At 36.8% G+C, this 22252-nt stretch overlaps 3 protein-coding genes and 1 long non-coding RNA gene across 4 annotated transcripts; 2 read left to right on the forward strand and 2 right to left on the reverse strand.

Moving 5' to 3' along the window:
• Positions 1-6: 6 nt before the first annotated feature.
• On the forward strand, positions 7-1237 carry LOC309717708. The gene is made up of 3 exons (XR_014279794.1): positions 7-178; positions 254-320; positions 845-1237. It is a non-coding gene; the product is annotated as an uncharacterized lncRNA (long non-coding RNA).
• A 3771-nt stretch (positions 1238-5008) lies between these two features.
• On the reverse strand, positions 5009-8271 carry LOC309718016 (sialic acid-binding Ig-like lectin 14; the record flags this gene model as incomplete). Its single annotated transcript, XM_082552959.1, has 7 exons — positions 8150-8271; positions 7745-7847; positions 6934-7347; positions 6334-6654; positions 5953-6210; positions 5340-5597; positions 5009-5247 (listed from the first exon to the last, which is right to left on the reverse strand). Exons 2-7 carry the CDS (start codon positions 7803-7805, stop codon positions 5009-5011), a joined length of 1551 nt encoding a protein of 516 aa, XP_082409085.1. The 5' UTR covers positions 7806-7847; positions 8150-8271.
• A 2618-nt stretch (positions 8272-10889) lies between these two features.
• Positions 10890-16321, reverse strand: LOC309718017 (sialic acid-binding Ig-like lectin 10). The gene is made up of 10 exons (XM_082552960.1): positions 16296-16321; positions 15962-16055; positions 15045-15449; positions 14499-14819; positions 14118-14375; positions 13505-13762; positions 13128-13412; positions 12814-12919; positions 12646-12715; positions 10890-12124 (listed from the first exon to the last, which is right to left on the reverse strand). Exons 2-10 carry the CDS (start codon positions 16020-16022, stop codon positions 11813-11815), a joined length of 2076 nt encoding a protein of 691 aa, XP_082409086.1. The 5' UTR covers positions 16023-16055; positions 16296-16321; the 3' UTR covers positions 10890-11812.
• Positions 16322-19365: 3044 nt separating this feature from the next.
• On the forward strand, positions 19366-21872 carry LOC309717707 (histone-lysine N-methyltransferase set-1-like). Its single transcript, XM_082552490.1, has 4 exons — positions 19366-19896; positions 20590-20710; positions 20794-20956; positions 21077-21872. The coding sequence occupies exons 1-4, from the start codon at positions 19858-19860 to the stop codon at positions 21315-21317; spliced, it is 564 nt and encodes a 187-aa protein (XP_082408616.1). The 5' UTR covers positions 19366-19857; the 3' UTR covers positions 21318-21872.
• The last annotated feature ends 380 nt before the right edge of the window (positions 21873-22252 follow it).

Consider the following 22252-nt stretch of genomic DNA (forward strand, 5'->3'; position numbering starts at 1 on the left):
TGTAACCCCTATAGACATGGTTACTAGTATTTTCTTGTTTTTACCTGGTATTATTATTTCCGACACCCCTTGAACACACTTTGATTTTCCGTAGTTCAGTGAATGCAACAAAAGCACGTTGCTGCATTAAGCTAGGCAAAACGGAGCAAGACACCGAGAGCAAATAACAAGCTACACAGTGAGTCTTTTGGTATAAAATAAGTGTTATAAAGTATTTTCAACAGTCTCTAACTTAAAGTTATGTACTTTTCAGAGGCCTTTATGTGTTTTACTCTCGACCAAAACCAGGCAGAGCGTGTATTTGTTTCTTGGGAATTCCGGTGAGTTACTAGAGATGATAAGTTAGCAGGAAAACCTATGCTAATTTTACATGTGGTAAACACTGCAACAGTGCGAATTCCGTATTGTCTAAAAAAAGCTAAAACCAGTCGGAGTACTTGAATCGTGTGTGAAATGGAATGTCGTATTTTATTTTATTGTCTATTTGATTGGGCATCTTCACAAATGTGCAAAACTAATGCAGGATGCACTTCTCTTTTAGCCATAAATGTTGTCCAGTGCCTTTTCTGCACTTTGTCATTTCAGTTATAGGTTAATACATGTAAATAAGTTATTTAAAACTAGTTACGTTACAAACATTTCATGATGTGATTACATATGCCTTAAAAAGGGGTATTTAAATACAATTGATTGTAATGCTGTAAAGCAATACAAATGGAATTCATAGAGACAGAACAATGTTAAAACGACAGTGTACTTGATTTTGAAAACTTTATGAGATCTCATTTTATTTAGAAAAACTGTTAAGAACTATTTTGTTTATTGCTCTGTACTGTATGTGCAGACTGGTTTTTTGTGATCCTGGATCTGAAGTGGTTCTGGATATGGATGGCGAGCCAGACCCTGTGAAAACTCTTGGCGAATCCAAAAGCAGTGTGGCCAGCTGTTCTGGATGCAGGAGTAGAGCTACAGTCTGAATTACTTCGAATCGCAGGATTTCAGATAAGCAAGAGCAAAAACTGCTTACTTCATACGGATTGTTTCTCTGGGAAACTATTGAACTCCCAATATCCTGCTCATCAGGAGTCAGGTCTAAAGAGACTACTTATTTTATTTTATTTTGTTGTTATTTTCAAAAGAGCGCTCTTCTCTGTTGATCTTCTGTTAATTTTCTATGCTGTTTACATTGGATTATTGCACCACTGTAACATTGTAATAAATCTGCCAGCTGTTCAACACTCAATTCTCTCAAATTTATTTTACTCCTCTCGAATCTAGTCTATAAGTTTAACCCTACTATACTAAGCAGGTGTTACATGAGTCTCAAGTAAGTTGCCTGCAATGATATTTAAGGCCCAGCAGGTGACAGTATGGAGCAAAACAGCAACACTGTGTCGACTCACTATTGATACAGCTTTGGGAATGTGCTGAAACGCTTCACAAGGCCTCATCTACCCATCACTAGTACCACCTCTCTCCTTCCTGCTTTCTCTTCCACACTCCTCTTTTTTTCTCCCTTTTATAGAGAAGGGCCACAAGCTACACCAATCAACTATTCCCAGTACTCAACTCAAAATAGCTGGCAGCTGGACTAGACTAAAATCTCCACTGCCACTTTCGTGTGGCTTATATCTTACACAAACACAAACAAAAGCGTCCAATAATTGAACAGGAAATTATTCCTCACCTAATGTTTCATGGGAGATTCTGTCAGTTATTCCACCATGCCACATTTTACAACAATGACAAAGAGGAACAGTAGAAAAACTGTGCTATAACTGACTGACCCCAGAGAGCTAGTGAACTGATCTGATCCATAAAGAGGTAGAATAATTGTAGCCTTGTTAGCTACAACCTGCTGAACTTACAAAGATAAAAGAAAAGAACAATATATTTGTATAATGGTTTAGGTTTTAGGTTATTAATTAGTTTAAAGTTAGTCTGTTTTGAGTTTCTTCTATTCCTTGTTTAGTTTCTTGTTTATTATATGTCCTTGTGTCTCTGTCTTCTGCTTCACTCTCAGTGTGTCCGTGTTGATGCGTGTTTGTGTGGGCATCCTTGTGTCCACACAAGGATGCCCACACAAGAAAGCAGAGTGTCTCTACTTTCAACTAACACTTCCTCCACAACAATGGCAAAGAGGAACAGTAGAAAAACTGTGCTATGTGACTGACCCCAGAGAGCTAGTGAACTGAGCTAGTGAACTGATCTGATCCATAAAGAGGTAGAATAATTGTAGCCTTGTTAGCTACAACCTGCTGAACTTACAAAGATAAAAGAAAAGTACAAAAAAAGCTCAATTTGCAGCTGTAGACAGGTGAACAATTTTATTATACTCTATGTATAAATTGAAATAGAAAGTGTAATTTGTTACATATAAAATAAGCTCATTTATTTACAATGCAATGTAAAAAATGAACAAATATTAAGCTTTAATTTAATAGCTAATTTAAATTAAAATTTGTAATACCATAGTATCTGCTTTAATAAAGACAGTGAAACTAAATTAAGTACATCACCAAAGTATTGACTACAGGCTGCCATTAAAATCACACAGCTATCTGAAACCTGACTTTTTAGTTTATATGGTGTGCAATAACATCATAATCTGATGATACATCTGCTTTTTGCAGTGACATGTAGGTTCTCTCCTCCTGATGTAGGTTCACCTTTTTTCTTGAATTCCTTTAATAAGAAGAAACAGAAGCCAATCATCGTCTAAAAGTCTTGACTGCATTCAAAGAGTCAAAAAAACATAAACATACATGTGGAGAAACATACCAAAGGAACCATATGTAGATTATGCAGAAGACATTCAAAGTGAGAGATACACCAGCAACAATCCAGGGAAGAACTGTACTGTAAGAACCACAGTGTTTCACACGAGCTGCTGTAAGACAGAAGAGAACACATGCACACACATATTTTATGTATCTTATATATGTACACACACACACACACACACGTGGGGGCTAAAATGCTGTGGGGGCACAGACAGATGACAGATGTAACTTCAGCTTTTTTTGTAATTTTAGCGTTTCCAGGAGCCACAGCTGAGAGGCTCAACAGCCACATGTGTCCAGTGAGTTGCTGGTTGCTCTACATCTATACAGTTGTGAACATACTGCACATATTTCGTCACGTTGACTGATACATAGTCTGTAGAATGTTGTTGAGAAATGCTGATTCAGAAATGTTTATTGCAAATATTTCCTTTGTTTGGGCTATTTTTTGTTTTTTGATTTTGAAAGTACAAATGATTTTGCAGGGCGTGATACAATCACCATTGTCCTGAACGTGAGACTTTTCTGCTGCTGCAGTTAAAGTGCAGATGCAGTCAAGATAAAAAAAAAAAATCTGAAATGCACTTTTTTTTGTTGTTTGATACAATATTTTCCTTTGCTGGAATAAAAATCAGGTTGTTTTTTTTTTAATTGCAGCTGTATTATCTACTGTAGTTCTATTTACATAACATACAAGTAAACCATTAAGTGATATTTAAACCATTTGGTAAAAATCGATATTAAAAACTATCAATTCTATTGAAAAAAAAAAGATTGTGTTTATCATTCACCCAAGTCAACAAGAAATGCAAACAAACAAAAATCTATTTTCAAACTCTAATTCAAATTTCTGGAGCTCTTTTTTTCTGGAGAAAAGGTAATTTTTACAGAACATGTTTACAAATATATATTAAAATTTATCTACGGAGAAAACCTGATAATAATTACTAAAGTTAATGCTGCACCTATAGCAATTTCTGACCAATGATGACTTTTAATGACTTTCAGGAATTCCAGCCTAAAACTAGACAGTTGCTCTGCACTCGAGGGAAATAAAATGGAAAGGAAAAAATAAAAAGTTAATATCCGTGGTTTCTGAATTATAAGTAGTACATGCAGATACAGAGATTGTGTTAAAAATACAGGACTAAAAAAATCTGAAAATGTTAAAGTGGAAAGTGTTTAGATGAAAAGCACAAACCATGTTTTTTAGACAGGTTTTTATGGACTAGCAGGTTTTCTCTTTCTTCTCCATTTGCATTGTTGCTAACCAGTGTTGGTCAAGTTACTTGAGAAAAGTAATCAGTAACTAATTACTTCCCCAAAAAAGTAATCCCGTTACTTTACTAATTAATTACTTATTTTCAAAACTAATTAATTACTTAGTTACTTTTTAAAAACACGATTTACAACCTGAATAGGTGATAAAGCAATAGCTCTTTCAGCCCAGTTCTACTTTTTCTGCATAATCCATCATACAAAATGTAATCAAATGGAAAAGTCTCCTTTTTTAAAACTTGTTTTATCAGTTTTAATCTTTTAACTTTATGCATCAAGCAAAAATTTAATTATATGCAACATTCTCTGACTTGAAGAAATTTGTTTAACATTTAAATCTATTTTCTGCACATTCCAGCACATAAAATAAAATATTTTTTGTGTTTACACACAGTCTTTCAAATAGATGCAAGTAAAACACAAAAGAAAATAAATAAAATCAAAGACTAGCGGTCCTGTTGCTCTATTTTCACCTGTAAAGAAGGCGGAGGTTTGCCCTGGTGCAGGTGTGCCGCAGCAGTCAGTGGAAGAATCTGCGAGTTTCTCTGTGAATTTCCCATTATGTCGTAGCGCACTCAGTGCTTGTTTAGGGTTTTTTTTGCTGTAAAAAGAGGTTTTCTTCCCACGCACTATGGACACTAATGTTTTTGTCACGTTTTATGGAATCAAACTCAAAGTAAGGTCAGTACTTCCACGCTTTAAACGCTCATACTCTCTCCCGCCCTCGATATATGATCCATTGTTGATCTGCACACAGCTGTTGTCACGAACGTCGCACTCGCTTACGTCATTGTCATGAGACATTCTCGCAAAAAATTCACGGTTTTAGTAACGCAGTAACGCAGCGTTCCTACGGGAAAGTAACGGTAATCTAATTACCGTTTTTGCAATAGTAATCCCTTACTTTACTTGTTACTTGAAAAAAGTAATCAGATTACAGTAACGCTTTACTGCCCATCTCTGTTGCTAACACATTCAACAGTGCTGTTGCCATGGTTTTTTACAGTGAGACTGACAGTGCTGTTGACTGTGTGGTTTGATACACTAGTAATGACAGAGTACTCAGTGTGGTGATTCAACAGAGGCCATGTGATGTTAGGCAAAGGAAAGCCTTCACTGATGCACACACAGGTCAAACCCTCAGACTGAAGCACACATCCTGAGCCATTCTGTATCTTTGTATGCCCTTTAAACATGTAGTCAGAATCATAAAACAGGACACGCTGCAAGCTATAATGTTAATGAACTTCAGGTTAAAAATACATGCCATCTACTTACAAGTCACAGTTACATCAACATATGAATTCAGAGTTGTGTCCAGATGTTTTACTGTACAGATGTACTGCCCTGAATGTTCTGATGTTACATTATGGACGACAAGTGTAGCTGATCCAGTGTCATTGTGCAGCTTTGTGTCAGAACCAAGTTTAGACCACACAATCACAGATGGAGGAAAACTGTCAACACTGCAGGTCAGATTCAGAACATCTCCCTCCCTAACAGTTGTATTCCCAATGATCTGAGCAGCCCTGTTATCTGTAAAATACATTTCAGTGATTTCAGTGGTATATTTAAGGAGAGGGCAAGTTACACCGACATGTAATAATTCAACACAAAAAAAAAGAAAGATAAGAATGATAACAACGCGAGTTTAATAAATGCAAAGTGTAAAATGCCACAAATGTCATTAAAATGCAAATTACAATTTGGTCACCGTACATTATCATAATAGGTTTCAAAAGGCTCTTAATACATTTCCTCTCACTTCCCCCGTATAGTGCAGTCTACAGTGTTCCTCTTTCTGAATAAAGTTTTACTCTACATCAATATATAAAAGATGTGGCCACTGCTAAAAATGTTCTGCTTAAAAGCAAAAAAATTGTGTACTTACATATCACTGTGACACTGATATCCTTCTTCAGGGAATTGTTCATATATGTAACTGCACAGATGTACTGTCCAGAATGTTCTGCTGTTGCATTAGAGATGACAAGTGTAGCTGATCCAGTGTCATTGTGCAGCTTTGTGTCAGAACTAAGTTTAGACCACACAATCACAGATGGAGGGAAACTTTCAACACTGCAGGTCAGATTAAGAACATCTCCCTCCTTAACGGTTGTAACGCCACTGATTGTAATTTCTTTCTTATCTGTGAGATAAAAATATACATTTTACAATCATGTTGTTTCCTTTTCAGACTCTAGTGATCATCCAATAGATTTCAAATAAATAAATAGATATAAACAATAACAATAGGTTATGAAGTACCCACAGTTCACATTTACTGTCAAAGTCTCCTCTGTAGTTTTTCCACATGTGAAGTTGATCTTGCAAGTGATACTGGTGTTGTGGTGTTCAGATGAAGCGTTAAAGGTCAAAGTTGAGATGTGACTTTGTGTGAAATCCACCAGATTCTCAGTCTTGAAATTAGTGCTGTTTCCTTTAATGTAAGATTCAGTCCCTCCTGCTCCTCTCCATGTCCAGGTGATTTCAGGAACAGATCGAGAGCAGAGACCAGGAGCAGTGCAGGTGAGTGTGGCCTGCTGTCCCTCTGTCAGTGTGGGAATCATTACTGTGGGCTTCAGATTAAGACCTAATGGAAAAAAATTGCATTTATAGAAACACATCAACTATCTGAAGTTCATCTAGTAAATCAATCTGTTTTTTCAAATAAGATATTTAATGAAAATGGTTAATGGCAATCATAAGTTTTAACAGGAACTGCTGCAGTTCCTACCAGCTACCATAGAGGTCAACAATTCCCCAAAATAATGAATACTTCATTAAGGCCTTAAAAATACTAAATATGTTATTGTACATGAACAAATATCTTCTTTTTCAACGTGATTGTCCTTGAAATAGCTTTTTTCACCTTTAACTGAGACAGTTACTCTTGGACTGAATGTGAATCCATCTTGTTTTCCATTCAGTACACCAGTAACTCTGAACTGATATGATCCAGAATCAGACTCTTTCAGATCATTAATGATGATGCTGCAGTTTTTTTGAGTCACATCAGGCTCCAAACGTGAGACTCGTCCTTCAAACTCAGCCTGAGCTTTTTTCTCAGTGTTGTTGTTGCTGTGAAATATTATGTCAGGTTCACTGCAACTGTGTTGAGATGCTTCACATTTGTACCAAACTATATGTTCGGGTGTAAAGCCAACACCAGTAGTAAAAGAACACGGGATCACAACACAGAGTCCAGCCTCTGCCGTTAGTTCTCGCTCAGTGAGATTAATACAGTATCCTTTGCCACAGTGTTCTTGCACCAAGGCAGAGGCACCTGTTAATGCAAAGGGAAAGATAAATATAGTGATAAAGAATATTTAGTTTATAACAATAAACATGATGTCTAATTAAAGATACCACAGGAACTTTTGTGTTTTCACAGTCTTCTTGTTTGTGCTGTAGCCTACACAACTACTATGGTTTTCACATTATATCCAGGCAAGAATATATTCCTGGATGTTGATTAACAATATCTCAGTACATGTTTAACAAAAGATTAAATTAAAATGGCACACAAGCCAATAGATGATAGTAAAGGCACAAATTTATGATGAACTGTGGGTAATAAAAAATTCTTATCATCTGGATACATTTCAGAAAAAGACTGTTACATGCAAATATTTTAAAAAGTCAAATACAAATATAGCAGAATTACAGGACAAGATACAAACCTGTGTCAGCAATGCTTCCTTTTACAGAGACAAACAGAGCCGACCAGATGAGAACAAACATGTTCGTTGCTCGAGACGTTCAGTCTCTCCCTCCACAGAATAACTTATCCAGCAGATGAAGCAAAAAAGAAATCAAAACAAAAAATACAATAAAGAAAAAGCCAACAGTTCACATCACACAGCTCAATAAAAGATGTAATATATATATAATATTATATAAATGTATATTAACTGCCAAATAAGAGGACAGCATTACAGGCATCACCAGTGTGTGAATGGGTGGATGACTGGATGTGTAAAGCGCTTTGGGGTCCTTAGGGACTAGTAAAGCGCTATACAAATACAGGCCATTTACAGCATTAGGTCACTCATAATATTTGATTAGTAAATAATGGTCTTACTCACCATCACTGCTACAGATGTGAAAAAGTCTTTACATTTCTTCTTTTAAAAAGACTTTTTGAAACTCATTAAAATTTATTTTTACCTGTTTTACTTTGTTCTTCAAAACTTCTCTTCTCACTGATGTCTGGTGACTCTCTAAACTGAAGTTTTTCATCCTCATCGCTCTTTTCTTTTTCTTCCTCCTTCTTGCAAAATGATTTCAGGAAGTTTCTCAGTAAACCACTCAACTTTACAGACTGACATTCAAGCTCCTCTGTATGCTATATATAATTATAACATTGTTTATTAAATAATTTACCTTTTTAAAACATAATGCATAATGGTATCTTGAGATTTTAAGATTGCAGTAATGGTGCTCCAACAAGTTCTATATATTCATATAGCATCAAATCATCATCAATCACCTCATGGCCCTTATCACTGTGAGGTAAAGTCCGCACAAGATTAGAGTGAAAACATAACTTGTATATGACATTCAGCTTATCTTTACATTACTTCAACATCATACCACCAATACAACATCATTTTATTGCTATTTAAATGTTTTCTTATGTACTCATTAAAAAAAGTTCCTTGAGACAGATTGAGTGCATTAAAGAACTTAAGAATTTAAAATAAACTTCCCCTCTCTCATTCCCCCTATTTCTGCATATTTAGTCATATTTCATGTCCAAATATGCAGAAGTGTTTGCTGCTTCTCTGCAAACACTTCTGCATATTTAATCCTTGTATGGTGTTTGGGTCTGTGAGACCTGTTTTCAGTTTTTTTCAAAAGAAAAATTAAACAATTAATTATTTTTTCAACCTGAAATTCATTGGCTTTGGCTTATTTTCTGTGAAAAACATAAATCCGGACTAATTTTCAATGACCTCATACTGTACCTCCCCCCACGCATTTACATTACATAAAAGGTGTTGGGGTCCACTGGACCCAGGTCTAATAAAAGTGTTGAAAGTGCAGGTCCTGTGTTCCCACACTCTGTCTTCCTCCTTTCTGGTGCTGCTGATAGTGTTTTCTTCCCCTCCTGCTCCTGCACAAAGTTGCAACAACTATCAACACCGTCTGCTCTTACATTCCCACACATTTTACCCTCTTTCTTGAGGGATCCAAATTTTATTTTCTCATACCCTGTACCACCTGCAAATTAGGGGCATAATACTATAAATAAGACTTTGACAATATGGTTCCTTATCACAACTGATCAAGATGGCAAAAGATTATCTGCTGCGAGGGCCATCCAATTGATTTTGGAAGAGAGGAGCTTCGGATGATGTTGACAAAGAGGTTTCAGAATATTTCACATTTCTGAGTCTGACAGTGACTTTGAAGAAGAGGATGAGGTTGAGCACCATTTAGTAACAAAATGAAGACGAGTACCCCATCTGCAGCCAGCTCCAGGACCAGAACAAGCCCACCAGACAGCAAGTGAAGAAATATGGATGTCAATAACTGGTGAAATTGAATGGTCTTCTTGCCCAAGAAATGAGCCACCCTGCAGAGCTGCTACTGTGATAAGCCAGGGCCAACACGGCTGACAGTTACTCATGTGCAGGACATCAAGTCTTCATTTGAGCTTTTCATCCCAGATTCCATCCAGAAAATTATTCTGGATTGCAGTAATCTAGAAGGAAGGTGTGTTTTTGGAGAGAGGTGGAAGCAGATGGACCAAATTCATCTAAGAACCCCAAAGGCCTACTTTGGGGTTCTTATCCTTGCAGGAGTTTTCAGGTCCAAAGGGGAATCCACAGAATCCCTGTGGGATTCAGAAACCGGCAAGAACCTTTCCATGCATCAATGTCTCTGGAAAACTTCCACAAAATTTCCAGGATTATCCGTTTTGATAACCGAGACGACAGACCAGCTCGACGGCAGAGAGACAAGCTAGCTGCTATCAGGACAGTGTGGGATAAGTGGGTGCACCACCTCCCCCTGTTTTACAACCCTGGGCATAATGTCAGCATTGATGAGCAGCTGATCCCATTTAGTTGTGAAACATGTTGCTTCACGTGTAAATGTGTTGTGTCTTTCCACTCACTCCACTTGATTATAACTGATTTTTTTATAACATTTTATATAAAAAAACAAAAAAAATAATAAGAAGCACATTATTTCATAAATGTGATCTAACAAAGGTAAAGGGAAAAAATTAACCATGTTTGCTGTTCATATGGCTTGTAATTGGGATGAAGTAAACATCGGTTGAGTATTTTAACATAAAATTGTTTGATAGTGTTAATTTGGAAAGCCAAAACTCTAGCGGGTCCACCAGACCCATGAACACTGGCTGAGTAACAAAAATATGAACACCACACAAGGGTTAAGCTTCTTATGTATCCATTTATATTTTTGCACCATCTCAGCTGGTCTTAGTATTGCTATGTAATTCATTTTAATATTGTTATAGCAATGCACTGCTCTGCACTTGTGAAAATTATTTTTAACCATTTAAAATAAGATCAGTGCAGCAGTTTGTTGTATGTGTGAGTCTACATAGCTGGACCCAGAGGATTGTGATCACCAACATTATATATGTCATAAAAAATTATCTTCAGTCTTTTTCACATTAAGATTGCCTTACTGACTTTCTTCTGAATTTGATGCCTGCCTTCACAAAATTCTACGATTTAAGCTGAGACAGACTGTTTTGACCTTAAACACTGAGTCATATGTATTAGAAATGAATGATACTTCCCAGATATCAAATTTCAACAACTTAATGGATTTATTAAAAGCAGGTAGTCATTATTTTTCAAAATGTTCATAAAAAAGCTTAAAATACACATATTCATTCATCCATCCATTCTCTTACACTAATCCTTATCAGGGTCCCAGGCGCCCTGTGGGGGTGGCAATAAAACATATTTAGTGTTGAACTCTATTGTTCTCAAGAGGTTTTAAACCAAGTAAATAATAGAAAAAATTGTCATTTTTATCGATCAATACTCTGGGATTGTTTGGGGACTTTTGTCATTAGCATTAGAACTACTGAAGCTAGTTATATCAAAAGTTTTAAATGGATTATTGGTATAGAACAAATGATTCGGTCAACCTGATGATGGTGTCGGATAAAAACTGAAAAAGAAAATAAATGATCTTATGCAAAAGAGGAAAGAAATGCATTTACTTAACAAAATGACATGTTTTTCTGGAAGAATACAAAACACAATACATCGTGTAAAAGAGCATTTTGTGAAAACACAAAAAGAAAATTCCAAAGGTCATTTGGCACACTTTGGCTACACACTTTCAAATATATTTAACCAGACAATGTCAGTGTTGGCCATCTGCCAAATGGAAACTTAAACTGTTAAAAATCTGCAAAATACATCAAGAATAGAGTCAAGAAAAAGATAAGCCACTATATTTACTGCTACTACTAAATGTCACTGGGCAAGATTTTATAGTAAAGCAGTATAGGTATCTAAAATTTGCTAAACCATAACATTTTTCTAATATTTGTAATCCTTAAACTACTGCAGAGCACGATATTCAAAGCTAACATTCTGTAAGATTTGATTTGTTAATATTTGTGAAGTTTACAGTATAGAGAAAATTGTCCTACAGTTAGTTATTCCAACACAAAATGGAAATCCATCCATCCATCCATCCATCACATCTGAAGAGATCAATATTTATCCTTAGCAACTATACAAAAGAATTCCTCAAATATCATCTGTTATGTCATTCACAGTGGAGTACACTGCCTCATCTTCCTCGTCCTTCTTTTCTGTTTCACAATGTTTCATCTCCCCCTCCAACATTTTACCGTCGTCTCCACCATCATCTTCTTGTTCTTTTTTTATTACCTTCTTAATTTCAGCGTACTCCGTCTTTGTGCTTTCTCGCATCCTTGCTGCCTTTCTGCCGCTGTGTGTTTTTAACAGGGAAAGATCAATGGTGGCATATTTCACTTCGTTTGTCCCACTGTTTGAGTTCAGGGTCTGGTTGTTTTGTAATGCTTGAGCATCATATATCTGTTCGGCACAAAGTAAATAGTTTCAGTCATTTATCAGCTACAGGCAGCCCAACATTGTGAATACTATCGATTTATCTTGTATATAGTCTTTCATGCTTCAAAGGGTTTGAGTTCTCATTGGGTGGCCTGAAAATTAGCTTTACACAAGAAAGAAACTTTGCATTACTTTAATTCTGGTTTCCATTTGTGTATTTGTTTATTTATTTTATTATATGTTTGTTGTATCATGAATATTAAAGATCAAAGTTTTACTGTGACAGAAAGTTGAGATGTCTCATATTTTAAGTCAAACCATCCTATTTGCATGGTTTCTCTCTCCATCTGTCCCTTACTGCATTGCGCTGGAGTACACCTGAGAATCGCCAGGCTGTGTTAAACACCGCCTAGCAGAATAAAGGTGGCGACACTGGATTACCAGCAGCAATGAGACTTCCACCATATGTATGTGAGATATTTGTGCTGAAACTCATTTAAACTATTTGAATAGTTATATCAAAAAAGACGAATTAACATAAATACCAGTGGATCATCTGGACGTGTCAGCATCACAAAAGTGTCATTCAAATGTCCAGAACTCGTCATTTCTTTCCTGTAGAAAAGGGCATATTTACAGAAACAATGTTGAAATGAATGTTAAATTGAATCTACAGAGAAACCTTAGTAATAACTACAAAAATAATTCTGTACCTGTAACACTTTTTGGCCAAAAAGCAAACACCTGATGAAAGAACTGCACCAATCAAAAATGCAATGATAATTTCCAGAAATCGCCACCTAAGACCCGATGACGGCTCTGCACTCGAAGGAAACAACATGAAAAACCTGTTAACTCACATATTGAATTATATACAGCACACCTAATGGCTAGTCTAATGATTGTCTTAATTACATAGGTCATAGATTACATGGGTCAGAAAATGGTAGTAAAAATGTCAAGTGGTTAAAAATGTTACAGAAAGGGTTTTAATTTAAAACAACAGCAACAACCAAACAAAACTTACCATCTTTTTTGGACAAGTTGTTATTGATCAGCAGGTTCTCTCTTACTTCTCCATTTACATTGTTGCTGACACATTCAACAGTGCTGTTGCCATGGTTTTTTACAGTGAGACTGACAGTGCTGTTGACTGTGTGGTTTGATACACTAGTAATGACAGAGTACTCAGTGTGGTGATTCAACAGAGGCCATGTGATGTTAGGCAAAGGAAAGCCTTCACTGATGCACACACAGGTCAAACCCTCAGACTGAAGCACACATCCTGAGCCATTCTGTATCTTTGTATGCCCTTTAAACATGTAGTCAGAATCATAAAACAGGACACGCTGCAAGCTATAATGTTAATGAACTTCAGGTTAAAAATACATGCCATCTACTTACAAGTCACAGTTACATCAACATATGAATTCAGAGTTGTGTCCAGATGTTTTACTGTACAGATGTATTGCCCTGAATGTTCTGATGTTACATTATGGACGACAAGTGTAGCTGATCCAGTGTCATTGTGCAGCTTTGTGTCAGAACCAAGTTTAGACCACACAATCACAGATGGAGGAAAACTGTCAACACTGCAGGTCAGATTCAGAACATCTCCCTCCCTAACAGTTGTATTCCCAATGATCTGAGCAGCCCTGTTATCTGTAAAATACATTTCAGTGATTTCAGTGGTATATTTAAGGAGAGGGCAAGTTACACCGACATGTAATAATTCAACACAAAAAAAAAGAAAGATAAGAATGATAACAACGCGAGTTTAATAAATGCAAAGTGTAAAATGCCACAAATGTCATTAAAATGCAAATTACAATTTGGTCACCGTACATTATCATAATAGGTTTCAAAAGGCTCTTAATACATTTCCTCTCACTTCCCCCGTATAGTGCAGTCTACAGTGTTCCTCTTTCTGAATAAAGTTTTACTCTACATCAATATATAAAAGATGTGGCCACTGCTAAAAATGTTCTGCTTAAAAGCAAAAAAATTGTGTACTTACATATCACTGTGACACTGATATCCTTCTTCAGGGAATTGTTCATATATGTAACTGCACAGATGTACTGTCCAGAATGTTCTGCTGTTGCATTAGAGATGACAAGTGTAGCTGATCCAGTGTCATTGTGCAGCTTTGTGTCAGAACTAAGTTTAGACCACACAATCACAGATGGAGGGAAACTTTCAACACTGCAGGTCAGATTAAGAACATCTCCCTCCTTAACGGTTGTAACGCCACTGATTGTAATTTCTTTCTTATCTGTTAGATAAAAATATACATTTTACAATCATGTTGTTTCCTTTTCAGACTCTACTGATCATCCAATAGATTTCAAATAAATAAATAGATATAAACAATAACAATAGGTTATGAAGTACCCACAGTTCACATTTACAGTCAAAGTCTCCTCTGTAGTTTTTCCACATGTGAAGTTGATCTTGCAAGTGATACTGGTGTTGTGGTGTTCAGATGAAGCGTTAAAGGTCAAAGTTGAGATGTGTCTTTGTGTGAAATCCACCAGATTCTCAGTCTTGAAATTAGTGCTGTTTCCTTTAATGTAAGATTCAGTCCCTCCTGCTCCTCTCCATGTCCAGGTGATTTCAGGAACAGATCCAGAGCAGAGACCAGGAGCAGTGCAGGTGAGTGTGGCCTGCTGTCCCTCTGTCAGTGTGGGAATCATTACTGTGGGTTTTTGTTTAAGACCTGGTGGGAACACAGTACATTAGTGGAATCAAATGAACTTGAATTAAAAGAGGAAAAAAACTCCAGAAATTTAAGTAGATGTTTATCGGGAATTGTTGCACTTCTTATAAGCTGCATACAAGGGTCAGCAAATGTGCAAAATGTTTCACAGATACAATAAAACACAAGCATGTTGAACTACATTTCAATTTCCTACATGATTGTTTTTGATCTAGCTTTTCATACCTTTAACAGAGACATTAACTTTAGGAATAAATGTAAATGCATCTGTCTTCCTATTCACTTCACCAATAACTCTGAGGTGATATGATCCAGAATCAGACTCTTTGAGATTATTGATGATGATGCTGCAGTTGTTCTGAATGACATGCTCGATAAGTGACACTCGTCCTTCAAACTCAGGTTGAACATCAGTGCTTTTGTTGGTGTGAAATATCATGACAGGACGATCACATCCTGCTTCTGATGCTTCACATTTATACCACACTATATGTTGGGTTTCAAAGCCTTCAGCAGTCTTGAAAGAACACGGGATCACAACATAGAGTCCAGCCTCTGCTGTCAGCTTTCTCACATTAAGAGTGATGCAGTATTCTCTGTCACACTGTGGATTTCTCATTTCTGAATCACCTGCAAATGTAAAGGAGGAGATAAAATAAACAGACTTTAGTTTTAGGCAAGCAAAGATGAATTTGTTTCTTGAGACTGCATTGGCCTTTGCTGTTTCTTTATGTTTTGTTTGCAATCTCTTTGCAAGTTTGTTTGTTTTTTACATTACATCACATCACATCACTTTTATTGTCACATCACATGTGCAGGTACACTGGTACAGTACATGCGAGTGAAATTCTTGTGTGCGACCTTCACAAGCAGCAGAGTTGTGCAAAAATACAATGACGTAAAACAAGCAAAATATAAGAATGGCTAAATCTGAGACTAATAAACATATGTACAATATATAATAGTATATGCATTAGCATTTGCTGTGTGTGCACAACTTTTTTTTAAATGACACCACGAGTCAACAGATAAGAAGAAATATTTATAACCTGGACGTATGTCCAAAAAAACAGTGTTACATTCAAATGTTGGAAGATTATTTATTATATGCAGAATTATAAAATTGTAAAGAGGATACAAACCTGTGTCAGCATCACTGCCCGTCACAGAGAAAAGTACAGCTGACCAGATCAGAACCAACATCTTGATTTGATCCTTGGCACATTCAGTTTCTCCCTGCACAGACAAACATGCAGCATATGAAGTAAATGTCCAGAAATGTCTCTAAAGGATGTCACATGCTCACTTATTTCACAGTGCATAATGAATGCATAACGATCTTTAATCATCCAGCCTTTTTTTTTCATTTCCCAGCACTGAGTCAGCTCCTACTTTTATCAACAGTGAAAGACAATTGGAAACAGTGTTCATTAAGAGTTTTAAATATATTTTGAATATATTTTACACATTTTTTACCTCAGTGTATTTGCTGTTTATCAGTCTTCTCTGCACAATGATCTCTGCTGACTTTTTAATCTCAGGTTTCACTTCCTCATCTCTATTTCTTCCTCATTTTGCAACTAAATTCTTCGCAGACACTATTGATTTTTACAAACTGGCTTTCATAAATATAGCATGTTCTGTTGCACTAAATATCTTATATATGTTCATTATTATTATTTATTTTTGGTAAAAACCTGTATCTTAACTTAAGAATTTGACACACCAGCAGAAGTACTTAATTCAGTTTTTCATGAGACATTTTGCTCAGTTTTACGTCACTTCAACATAGTACAACACATACAGCAATAAACAAGCTTTGTTAATGGCTGCATGTATTAAAATTAAAAAGTCACATTAGAAAGGATTCTTGAGGCACATTGAAGACATTAAACAGCTTAAAGGATTTAAAATAAACTCTCACAGCATTTCCATTTTTCAGCCACATACAGCCTCTCTGCAACACTTCTGCATATTTATGTCTGTGAAGGTTCTCAGTCATCCAGGTCATCGTACCGGAAGCCCACACACACAAAATTTTCTTTGCAAGCTCCTTTGACTTCTGCATATTTAGATTTTTTTCTTTATCTATTAATATTCTGTGGTATCTTTACTATTCTTACTAAGGCGCTGTTGTGCCTTCTGTCTCTATGGAAACCTCTCGTTTGCAGTCTATTTGAGTTGCAACATTGTGTGGTGTGTGGTGCTTTAACTCTTACTTCAGTGAACAAATACTTAAATTTTCAAGTCTTCTATGAACCTCCATATTCTGCATCAGTCTTTCTCTTTTTCTTCCTCTTTTTTAGTGTCTTTTATTTTTCAGGTCTAGCAAACTCAAATGTCTCATAAACCGTATGAATCAAAAAACAGCAAGCAGGCAGGTGAGTTTCCCATAAGTTTTTTTTTTTTTCCAAAGAGAATCCCAAAACCTGACTGCTGTTGATGTGCTACTACACCACTTACACTCCAGAAGGAATCATGGGTTTCTAAGGCAGTGTGGGAGGAATGGCAGGACGCTAACTAGGAAGTAAACCAGACACAATAATAACTGAATGGAACTATCAAAAACCAAATTTATACAAGGTTGACTAATTTACCACAGATCAGACAGAGATGTTCATGTCTGAAGGCGACATTAACACCCAAAACATTCGGGCACGGAAACATTCTTCAGCACATCTGTGTTATAAGCATGGTTCAAATAACTTCAGAACTGGATTTACTGATTCCTGGTTATGGCCAATTCAGTAAGTTGAGACAGATTCTTTAAGACTAGGCAGTCTGTCAGATTAACAAATGATCTGATGTCTTTGATAGGGGGGGGGGAGAATGACACCTTCTAGAAAGTGAGAACTGTCTTAACAGAATGCAACAAGGCTCCCTCAATCTGCAGAGACCATAGAAAGAAAATTATTTTTACAGGCTAGTGTCCTGTATGAGCTTCTGTAGTAATCCTAGGGTAATGTGTTAGGAATGAAAGGATGCCACATCAGTTGATGGAAATGACATTTTTTAACTTACAGAGGGTTGAATTCACAGACACCTAAAAATCAAAGTGAAAAAATTATGCAACATGCTAATCTGACAAAATTTCATTAGAGCAACTTCAAATGGTACTTAGTAGTTTGTATGGACTTCACATGTTTGTATGCTTGCCTGACCATGTCAGGGCATGCTCCTAATGAGATGACGCTGGGGGGTGTCCTCCCAAATCTGGAGCAGGGCATCTCTGATTTCCTGGACGGTGTGAGGTGTAATTTGGTAGCATTGGATGGACCAAAACGTAATGTCCCAACGGTTTTCTGTTGGATTTAAGTTAGGAGAGCTTGGTGGGCACGTCAGTAGTGTCAATTCCTTCATCCTCCTGCATAATCTAACTGCATGAAACCACTGCCAAACCGGACACGCTGAAAAATGTTACAGGTACAATATAACATTCTTCACGGCTTTTCAAGACCCTTTCATGTCTGTCAGATGTGCTCGGGGTGAACTGGTACTCATCTCTGAAGCACATCTGACAGCCAAAAACGTGTTTTTCTTGTCATCGAAAATCAAATGATTTAAAATCCAAAAAGAAATCTGATTTAATTTGAATTTGATTAAACTCAGTTTCAGTTTTCCAAACTGGTATAAAACTCTGTTTCAGCTACAACAGATGCTTGTGTTCCCTCTTTGGCCTTGGGTTTCTTGAGCAGGAAAAAGAAAGCCTGGGTCTTCAAAGGAGCCACTATAGAACCTTTAAAACACAAAATATTGATGGAATACATAAAGATGACATTCACACACATAAATACATTAGCAGTGGTCAAGAGAAGCACTCCATTTGCCATAAGATTCCAATTCAAATTGACAGTGTATCTTTGTATGTTCAGCTACTGCTGTGTTGTCTAATGAAAAGTATGAATAAAGGAAAGGAAAGTGCAAAGTTTCATAATAACATATAAGTTACACTATTATCTTATTTCAAAGGGTCAGCTCAACAAATTATCAACATTGTGCTATGTCAGAATACAAATTAAGAAAAATGAACAACAGTCAAGAACTGGAGTGTTTATTCTTGCAAGGGAGCAAATTCATCCAATACAAGGTTTCATGTAAGTGCTCGCAGTGGGAAGTCCGAAGTGAGCTTTTTATTGCATTTTACCATTCCCACCCTCCTCTGCCTTAAAACTGTAACACAACATCACTTTTCCTTCTTGGGGCTTTTCCCCCTGCTTTACTGTAGTTTCATGACTCTGGGTCATGTTGTCTGATATGGTTGATATTTCCATCACTAAGTGAAACTGTTCACAGATATTGCTGCTCTGATAACTTCACTGTGGTTACTTTGGTTGCTAACAGAGTGTCAGTTAACAAACAGTCAGGTGAATAAACAACACTGAGACACTTAAGATTGACAACGTGCGGCACGGGTGAAAAGCTCAGAGCAAATCACACCGAACTGCAGTATTAGTTTATTTTTATAGGTTACATCGTCAATATGCAAATATAATCACATTTCCTGTTACGCAGGTCCTGATGCTGTCTGTCTGTGTGTGTGTGTGTGTGTGTGTGTGTGTGTGTGTGTGTGTGTGTGAGTGCGTCTATGTGGTATGGATTGACATTTGACCTGCGCTGTACCTGGGCTCCGGGGACATTTCGACTTTTTGCTGTGTATTCATGTGTCCCCCTAAAACATGACTTGTAAATGCATTTTTAAGTGTCTAAATAATAATTTTTTCTACTTCTTATGAGGTCATTATTTATCTTTTGACCTGTATTTGCTTAAACTGTAGTGTAAATTCATTTATTAAACTATAATTAAAAGATTTTCTGATTTTCTTAAAAGTCCACCTATACCCCTCACCTGATTTTTGTGTATTCCAGTGTATTGCACAGCGACGTTTCGAGTTAGAGTGGATGTGTGTAGGTACTGCAATTTAATACACATTTTCAATACACACGGCCGGAAGTCATTGTGATTGGTAGGCTATATATATAGGCGGTACCTACAGGAAACGGCGCCACAACTTTCGCGCGCGTGCCCTTTAACAAGTGTATGTCGACGGCAATACGAAGACGGATTAAAAACACAAAGGTAAGCCTTTTTTAATGTAAAATGCACCATGACTTTAATACTATATGAAATTATAGGTGCACAGGCCTATATTAAACTGGTTTAATTTATGCTTTATGGACTGTTAGTGAGTCTTTGAAGAAGTAAAACGGCCCCAGCGTTTGTCATTGAGTAAATAAAATAGGGCTGACGACTAACCGCGTCAACGCGATAAAGCGGGCTAACCCATGTTAGGATTTACTCGGTGTTAAAGCATTATTGTGGCTTAAACGTGTTAATGCCGACATCGCGACTAACGCGATTAACAATTAAACCAGCGCAGTCTGAGTCAAAATCCCTGATGTCGCTGTTAGCTAATTTCGGGCAGTTTGTCCAATGTCTGTCATTCTGCTGACAGCCCTAAAATAAAAGCAAGGGTATAAGTGTATTTAGTCGTGTATTTATTTATATGCCTGAAGAAAAAACTTCTTACAGTTTTGATGCCTAAGCTTTCTCAGTACTTGTATCACTCTCTGCAGTCGCCATTACAGAAATGTCACATGTCGCCATTTTGAGTACTAGGCCTTTAACATTTTAAAAGAAGGCATAAATTAGCACTATGAATAAGTCAGCTGTGTTTATGCTGTAAACTACACTACTGCTAGTTCTGCTACTACTGATGATGATGACAATGATGACGATAATCGTAATACTTTATATGCTTTGGTAATACAGCCAATCGTACAGGAGAACATGCGAAGGAGACGCATTCCTCCACGGGAGGATGCAGTCTGTCATGTTTCTGCTGGAAGGGACAAACTGGGACTTGATATCCACTACATAAATGCCTTCAAAGGTAAGTTGGTCTTTAGTTTGGATTAGATTTGGAGTTTGTCACTTTGTCTTTTGTCACTCACTTGGTATGCCTCTGCAATTCAGGTCGGGGCATTTTCACGACTGTTCCATTCCAAAAAGGAGACTTTCTTTTGGAATACAGAGGTAAACTCATAACAAAAGAAGAATGTGAGCGGAGACACAGAGTTTATCATGACAGCCTGAAGGTGTTCATGTTTGAATTCAAGTTTGATGGAAAACTCTGGTGGTGCGTATTATATCAGTGTAGTTTGATTAAGATTAAATGACACATTGCTTTTGATTTATGAAAAAAAAAAAGCTTCCTAACTAACTAGTTAAGCTAATACTTTTTTGCCTAACCCCACAGTGTGGATGCATCTCAAGAAGATGGGTCATTAGGCAGACTTGTCAACGACAACCACATCAGTCCAAGTGCTAAGATGAAAATATTAAATATCAATGGAAAGCCCCATCTATGCTTATTTGCAAGCAGAGACATAAGTCCAGGCGAAGAAATAGACTATAATTATGGTGACTCGGATTGGCTCTGGAGATGCAAGGTATTTCTACAATTGTACTTTTTGGAACTGATAAATTGCATACCCTAAGCCATTTTTACATTTGTACCTACTCAAATTGGCTTAACGTGACTTAGGGCATCTAGTTTTTCACTGAAATTGAGTATCACCTACTGTGCCTGGGGTAACTATAGCAATGCAGCCGAGCATCCAGTGATATAAATGCCACAGCAAGCATGGACGTCAAGGTGACAAAATGCCTGCTGCTCAGTCTATACTTTAGTGTTCAATTCAGGGATCACGCTGTTAATTTTGGTCGCTATTTCAAACATTTCAGAGTTTCAAAAATGATGGCTTGGATTTTCACGAAGGAGGCGCACTCATAACTTATCGAGTGACACCATTGACCAGCCACCTGGTGGCATTCAGTCTATGTCAAATTTTCTGATCACTTTGGATCACTTGGAACCTTGGTGCAGTAGTTACTGAAAAACTACATGGTACTATAACCTACTGGAAAAACAGGGGTAGGTACTAATGGAAAACAGGCAATTGTGATGGCTGCCACATCAAAGCCCTCTAAAAGCACTAAAAAAATATCAGCAGGTATGCAGAAATAAAAAATGGCTTTCGGTTTCTAAATTTTAACAGTGATTAATGTTTAATGTGATTCTACACAGCAAAATCTCCAGTGTTAAATTAACACTGGAGAGTGTCTATAAGGGTCCACACCTCTGAGTGTTAAATACAACACTGTTGAGTGTTAAATTAACACTTTTGACAGTGTTATATGTTTAAAAGTAACCTAGTCAGTTTTGAAGATTAACAATGGCTAACACTGAGCAGTGCTGATTTTCTAACACTGGAAAATAACTCAAAATGTTAGAAATATTCCAGTGTTAGAAAATCAGCACTGCTCAGTGTTAGTCTTTGTTAATCTTCAAAACTGACTAGGTTACTTTTAAACATATAACACTGTCAAAAGTGTTAATTCAACACTCAACAGTGTTGTGTGGACCCATATA

The sequence above is a fragment of the Aulonocara stuartgranti genome (genome assembly GCF_965226115.1).
Source record: "Aulonocara stuartgranti genome assembly, chromosome: 11".
Taxonomy (NCBI): domain Eukaryota; kingdom Metazoa; phylum Chordata; class Actinopteri; order Cichliformes; family Cichlidae; genus Aulonocara; species Aulonocara stuartgranti.